The sequence below is a fragment of the Dipteris shenzhenensis genome, chromosome 5 (assembly GCF_047967505.1).
Source record: "Dipteris shenzhenensis isolate YYH24624 ecotype China chromosome 5, Dip_SZ_1.0, whole genome shotgun sequence".
Taxonomy (NCBI): domain Eukaryota; kingdom Viridiplantae; phylum Streptophyta; class Polypodiopsida; order Gleicheniales; family Dipteridaceae; genus Dipteris; species Dipteris shenzhenensis.
The window spans coordinates 22,556,678-22,564,189 of record NC_141600.1 but is presented as its reverse complement, the minus strand read 5'-3'; the positions used below and the strand labels follow the sequence as shown (position 1 = coordinate 22,564,189).

Here is a 7,512-nt window from a genome sequence, read left to right as displayed (position 1 = left end):
CCCCAAAATCGAATTTCTTGGAAGCTTAAACAATTTCTCACGTTAGAACCACTCGAAGATGCTGCTGAAACCTGTGGAATATTGATTGTGAAGAGAGCGAGAGAGATATTGGATGCAGGTCTCGAGTACCAACACGGATGATGCACGAGCCCCGATGTCTTCTCTTTTCCAGCCTTCCGGCAGTGTTTGACAATAGTTGCTGTGTAGAACATACTGTCAATCTAGACATTAGATCCAGTAAAACACTAGCCAAAAGTGATGATGATGATGCTTGACAAGCTCCTTCATACAGGATTGTAGTGGTGGGTTGCATCAGAGATTGTCCTCTTGCTGCTGCTGACCGCTATCAACTTTTCCTCCATCCCATCATCTCCTTTGCTTTCCACTGTTTCGAGGTCTGTCTCCACTGCCGACACTCCCCAACATCCCTTCTCTCTTCATTTTCATCGCGCCGACGTCTCACTGGATACCTCGCCTTAGCTTTGTGGTGTCACAGCACAATCTCCGGCCCCTGACCGAGCTGCAGCTTCCAAGTCCCCTCTACCGCATTGTATTGTACACGAAGATTTTGGATCCTCTCCACTCGTAACACGATTGACCTTGTTCCACATTGCCACCTTGAGATAGAACAATCTTTCCAATATTGTTGATGATCGTGTAGCTGTTTGTCTCAAGAATTCTTATTGGCAAATTGAAGCTTATTGTCCACTTGCCAAATTCGAACGCTCTCGAAAGTTTTCAGGACACTGCTTCTGCAATCCCTCAAAGTTCGGAGTTTCATGTAAATATCTCAAGCATTCTGCGGTTGTCTCATGGTGGCGAAAGCTCCAAAGATAATGCGTTTCCGAAATTGCCAACAACAAACCCGAATTTCTTAGTGCCGGGATGCTTAGATGCAATTCCATCCACAGCCGCACTTGGGCGTTCTTAAGCCATGCGAACTCTAATGAGTGCCTTCAGCTCTGGTGCGAGTTTGATACGTTGACAAATTCAAGCATAAATGATCCGCTGCTTTTATCCAATTTCGAGAAGAATGCTGACAGCTCAACGCTTTCTCGTATTCGTTGGCGTCTTGGTTGGTTGTTACAATGTATATGGACAAGGTATAAATCTTTAATTTGATACGGTGGCAATTCCAAACCTTGTCGCGGATTCTCTTCGGAACGCAAGATTTCAGGAAGAAATAGTATGACTGTTGTGCGCTCTGATAGCAAACAGTTTCTTTGTCGTTGCAGGGACCGCCATTGATCAGCAACCTCAAGCTTGGACGTGTATATGCGAGCCAGGTGGTTTGGCTGGGACTCAGGTTTACACTGGTAACGAAACGCAAGGTTTTACGGAATGCAGTTGCTCATCAGGTAGGACGATTGCTCAGTATGTCTTGGGCGATCTCTCTGCTGTATATATAGTTGTACTTGGTAGGCGACAATGAAAACAAATTCAAAGTCGACTCCCTAGGCTCTCAAGTAGGACCCCGTCTTCAAGCTACCTCTGACTTCTCGGCAATGTCTATCAGAACAAGGCAGAGTAGCGGGATTCATATAAATACATGAGTGTTTGACCAGTAGTTTAGTGCGGATGTACTGAAAACAGCTGTGTAATTATCTTTTAAATTGACTTCAAAGTTTCTTGTTTTTCGGCTGTAAGTGTGCCGCATTGTTTTGTCTGAATCCATAGGATCAACAAATTTGTTAGCCTGAAGTCTTTCTGACAGCTAGGAGCGACCACGAATTAGCTGGTTAGAAGTACAGTTGATACTCCACGTAGAAAGCCCTTTTCGTCTGATGAACGACTCCTTGTGAAATCATCTTTCACGGTGGTTGAAGAGAGGGTGTTTCTAGCACAACAGGTCTCGTCAGTCAGAAGCACAGCTCGGCTAGGGTGGGCTCTTGTTAAAGGTTCATATTCTTATCAAAGAATAGCAACAAGAGCAATATTAGATACTTCAAAAGAAGCCCCGAATCCTTTTGGGCTGCCTAAGTCCCCCGCAAGCTTCTGTTCTAGCACAAACAGTGGGGAAGTTCTCCTGTAGGTGAACCTTCCTGGTCGAACATGATGTGAAAATTGACAGCTTAGTGCTATAAAGATGGGCTGCCCCCATCATTATATCTACAAACAAGAGACTCCAAGATTGAGGGTTTTCTGAGGGCGTAGGTTCTACATACGTTTTGGTCTCTAGCACAAACAATGGGGAGTTCCCCTGTAAATGAATCTTCCTGATCGAACATCGTGTGAAGGAATCAATATTAGTGTTATAACGATGGGCTGCCCAGATCATGCATGCACTCAAACAAGAGCTCTTTGGATTTTAAGATAGGGTTGTCTCAACTCCAGGGAGGGCATGGAATTCACTTGGCAGTCTACTGGCATTCCATGGTTGCAAGCGCGGGTCATGGTTTATGTCCTATTAGGGTCAAACATTCATATGCATGTACAAATGGGGCGTTAGCAGTACAGAAAGAGTTTTCAGTACAGAAAGAGTTTTCTTTGACTTTTTTAGTGACATACTTGGCATTATGTGTTTTTCTAAAAATTAAGAGGAGCTGATTTTTTGACAATTCCCGTATAAATACACTTCAACTCTTGAGATATATAAATAAGATAGTATGCATAAGATCATGAGTTTTCTCTCTAATTTCAAAGCTTCCTCTTCACCTCCACTTGGATTTGAATTGCAACATTCAAGGCCACGTTATGATCTCCTGCCACTGGAGACAATCCTCAATGGTTTGGGAAATAACTTACTCTTGGGACACTGTCATGAACATGTTTAAATACCAAGCACATGCATGATCCTCTTAGATGGGTGACAGTAAGTTATCTCAAGTTGAGGCTATGAAGTACAAGAGATGGGTTTTTCTTATGGCATTGAGCATCGTTGGCATGCACTGAGATCAAGTCTAGACCCTGTATTCCAATTATGCTGGTTTAACAAGTGGTTGTATAGATGTCCCATTGCAAGCGATGCTTATACAACTAATTAGGTAATTGCATGTGAAAAGGTGACGTCTTCTTCATTGATCTGATACATGAAATTGGCTGGTCGTCTTGTACAGATTGCCCTCTTTGCCCAGCTGGCCAAGCTTTGGACCCCTCAAGCAAATATAACAACTGTGCCTGTCTAAGCCCACTGTTTGTGGTTATTAGATTTCTTCAGCTAAGAATTTCAACATACACTCTGAAGATGGAGAAAATATTCATTAATAATCTAGCTTCATCTCTGCAAGTTTCTCCATCGCAGGTATTTTGATGAATATGTATTTTTGTGATGCTATTTTAGTTAACATATGGCCAAGTTTCACAACAGAAGTTTTTAAAGGCAACAAACTTCAGGTGATTCCTGTAGCGAGGCGAAATGGAAGTGTGATTTTGGATATCTATGTCTTCTCCCCAAGCCAATCCCAAGAAGATACTGTAAGAAAACTGCTGCTGCTGAACAACAGCACCCCAAATGGTGGTCTGAGAGACTCTACACTTGGGCCTTGGAACTTGCTTTATGTTCAAAATTTATCAATTAATGCAGGTGACTCCACAAGCTTTTTTTTTTGGTTAGGTCTAACGTACATGCCAATAGTTGAACAGATTTGTTGTATTCCATCAGTGTAATCTTTAATAGGCCAATAATGAACACGAGTAAGAAACATGCGTCCCATCTCTAGTCTTCTTACATGCCTCCACTTCTTGTACTGGTATTTTTGAATGCTCGTTTGACAAAAATGGCCAACTTCAAATCCATCACATGAAGACGATAGATAACGCATACATGCTGTATAACAGTGAGGGAAGAGACTAACATTATTGTTTTATGTACAGGCCGATCTTACACTGTTATACATGCTGTATAACAGTGAGGGAAGAGACGAACATTATTGTTTTATTGGATGCTCGTTTGGGAGAGACTAAAATGATTCGTTTAGACTTCACAAGCAGTTGTAGCTTGAATGAAGAGATTTTGGACTACTTTTTGATTAGCCTTCTCCTTTAGTGCTAGCCTTTGTCATGGCTGAGTGCCCTTCACCTCCGGGAAACTCAGTACAGAGACTTTGTATAAATCGATGCAAAAGTATGTGTGGGTGTGTGGATTTGTATGTGTGAGAGCATATTTTTATACTATGGTCTACACCCACTGTTGGGAGCTGATGACGTCAGTGGGGATGTCATAGTAGCTAGTCCCTGCTGTGCGTGATGGAGTTTATGATTTTCAATCTTTTGAGTGACTATCGTGAGATTGAAACTGCACTATGTAGTGTTTTTAGAGGATGAGTTTGGGAATGTTCCTGGATTCATCTAGGTATATAACATTATTGTTTTATGTACAGGCCAATCTTACACTGAAAACGCTTCAGCAAGGGAATTTGATGGAAAGCTACTATTGCTAGTCGTAATTCTCTGTGCCACAATTGCAGCAGCCTTACTGTTGGCGCCCCTTGTTTATTTTCTTTATAATAAGAGAAAGAGCTTAAGGCACTCTTCTCTCTTCTGGTTTGAACGGGATGATAGCCCCACTGGTCTCAGATCTTTGATAAGTAACCGCTTTCCACCAACTGAGAAATTTCAAGTCTACGACAACACATGTTTTAATGCAAGCACAGGTATGGGATGACATGAGTTTCCTAGTCTCATGTCTATGTTGTACAGAGTGGAGAACATAGTCTAAATTGATGTGTTCTGTTACTTCACATTTGAGATTAGTCAGCTGGTGCGTGCTTTGACCTCTGTTTGATTTGTTTGTATGTTTTATGTTCCAGGTTGTATAGGTAGGCGATCCTTTAAAATTAGCTCCAGAAAGGGGCCTCTTTTGGGTACTATAACAAGGCAGTTCTGTTATGCTGACTTGCAAGAGGCCACGCAGGGATTTTGCAAAACAAATGTCATAGGTGTTGGGGGAAGTAGTAGCGTATATCGAGGCTGCCTTAAAGATGGGAGGGAGGTTGCTATCAAAAGGTTGACTGCGCAATGTGGACCTGGTTTAGATCAGGAATTTCTCTTAGAGGTATGGGTTGTAATCATAGCAACACCTACCTGCTCTTCTTCAGATCTATTTGATTTGTTCTCCTTTGGGTTATTTCCTCAAATGACCGTAGCTTCCCACTGGTCTGGTGACCCCTTCCTTCATCGCTACTCTCTCTTTGGTCCTGTGCTCCATGGGAATGACGTTTTAATTTGGTTGTCGGTTCTTCTGAATTGGTTATCATAAAAATTGATTGTTTTTCATTCACAACAATTGAAATAACATTCGTGACCTTTCAGTAGACGTGATTTCCACCTTTCTACATTTCCAGCCTCTTACATGTCTTGTATAATGCCACTTCTATGGCTAGAAGGTCGTTTTTTGTCGGTTCGGATCTGCTTTTCATCTCCATCATCAAGGAACTTCAACCTTTTGCATCATCTCAATATTCGAGCTCAACTTCATTCGAACCTTAAATACAGAAACATTCACCATGTGCAGTGAGAAACCATGATGCATATTTTTTCTGTAGAGCTTTAATCCCTGACTCTTTATCCATGTAATGCATTTGAACCTTAAATCCTTACAAATACAGAACCTAATCACCATGTACAGTCAGAGACCACCATGGATACTTTTTTTGTCGACTTTTAATGCCTGACTGTTTATCATATAATGAGTGTCCGTATGTAGCATCTTAACCGTAGGTGTAATGTGAAACATAGAGCTTAAGGGAATAAATACCAAGTATGCATATTCACTCTAGATTGTCAGAATACCCTTTCTGGTGCAACAAAGTTACTAGTGCCCTTTCTGGTTCCCTTACCTGTAGTGATTATATCTGCTTGTAATGCCAATCAACTTTTGACATTGATGCATCCGAGCTTCCTTTTTTTAAAGCTCTTGCAGAATCAAGAATGAGAGAGAGAGAGAGAGAGAGAGAGAGAGAGAGTCCATTAAAACTTCAGGGTGCATCTTGCATATCACCTAATGTCATGAATATGGACCCATGTACCTCCTAATCTGTATGCAAAATTGATGGACGATTAATCCCTCGTGTTTCTCGTATTCAATTCTCACATATACTTTTCATGGCACAAAGATTTTAGTAAAACTAACTTGCCATTCCCAAATATAACTAGTAGTTGTATCTAGACCTCCCTTCACTCTCTCATGTGTAGTCAATGGAAAACAAATATGAACCTTGCAGTTTCATATTCAAGAGAGAGAAACCGTTTGTAGATCTGCTTGCCTCATAGACACCGTATGCATTTTTAATGTCCTTGTTGCATGTACATCTCTACATGCTGTTTCCTTTTGTGAGCCCCACCGGTGGGTAGGAGAACCTTACAATCAATGTTTATTTTGCAGAAGTGTCTCTTGCCTAATGTGGCATTTAACATGGCTTTGCCCTAATATATTAGATAAGGGAGTAAATTTGAAAAATCTTAGCTCCAAACAACACAATATGAACTTGAAGTTATGTTTGCAAGACCAAGAGAAGTGCATGTAGAGATCACCACCTCTCTCTCTCTCTCTCTCTCTCTCTCTCTCTCTCAATTTCCTGATTCTACAAGAGCTTTAAAAAAAGGAAGCTAGGATGCATCAGTGTCAAAGTTGATTGACATTCCAAGCCATCTCTCTCTCTCTCTCTCTCTCTCTCTCTCTCTCTCTCTCTCTCTCTCTCTCTCAAATTTCCCAAACTGAACGTCTTCCCCCATGAAATATTATTATTTCCTTCTCATGTTAAAATTTTCCCAATTTGCCAATTGAATGCCTTTCTCCATGAAATATTACGACCTATCTATTGATTTTTGCAATCATGAGTGCATGAATGTGTAGAAGGGAGAGGGCTAATCCATGAATGACAAGTGGCAAATCTGTCAAGGGCATAATCCCATATACGGAATGGGATGCCTAATTCCAAGGTATATTGATAGGGACCTCCAATACTTCAGATCTATCTTTTGGGAAGAGGGAGATGACGTTTATTGTAGCTATGTATTTGCACATTGCACTAACACATGTAATTGACTCTGATTCATTTTCTGCAACCACAACTAAATGGCGTTGTGCCGTTGCCTCCGCTTAGTAGATGTAGCATCTTTTTGCTTGGTGGCCGTAATGCGGGGTCGGTACCGAGACATAGACATCTGGGGTGAAACGGAAACAGATGAAGAGAGGGACGAAAGACATGCCGGATGGTTGGGCTTGTATTGAATCCCGTTTAAAACTCCCCTTTATCCATACTATATTTTCTTCTCTGTGAGAAGAATCATGTTGTGAAATGCCTTCCCATACGTATATATCTGTTGATAGATGTGATGGCTTGTATGCAACTGGGAAATTTACTGAAACGTGTCATCTTTCCAAGCATTTAGCCCAACACAAAGAAGCTAGAATTCTCACCCTCCTCTATCATACATTTGCTAGCTATCACCTTGTACGGGCATCTTCATCGTTCTATAATTAGGTAAATGAGCTTCTTGTATGGCGGAAAATCCATTAGCAATGTCGTCATATGTATCTTAAGGGGGCAGATTCACCATATCTTTCAATCT

General features: G+C 41.3%; 1 protein-coding gene across 1 annotated transcript in view; it reads left to right on the top strand.

Moving 5' to 3' along the window:
• The first annotated feature begins 205 nt into the window (after positions 1-205).
• LOC147901746 (receptor-like serine/threonine-protein kinase NCRK) overlaps positions 206-7,512 on the top strand; it is a 33,679-nt gene continuing 26,372 nt past the window's right edge. The window contains exons 1-6 of the mRNA XM_087374959.1: positions 206-1,103; positions 1,236-1,358; positions 3,057-3,241; positions 3,334-3,523; positions 4,320-4,592; positions 4,749-4,993. Coding sequence (XP_087231085.1) covers positions 1,001-1,103; positions 1,236-1,358; positions 3,057-3,241; positions 3,334-3,523; positions 4,320-4,592; positions 4,749-4,993 — 1,119 coding nt within the window. The 5' untranslated portion in view covers positions 206-1,000. The remainder of the gene's footprint in view (positions 1,104-1,235; positions 1,359-3,056; positions 3,242-3,333; positions 3,524-4,319; positions 4,593-4,748; positions 4,994-7,512) is intronic.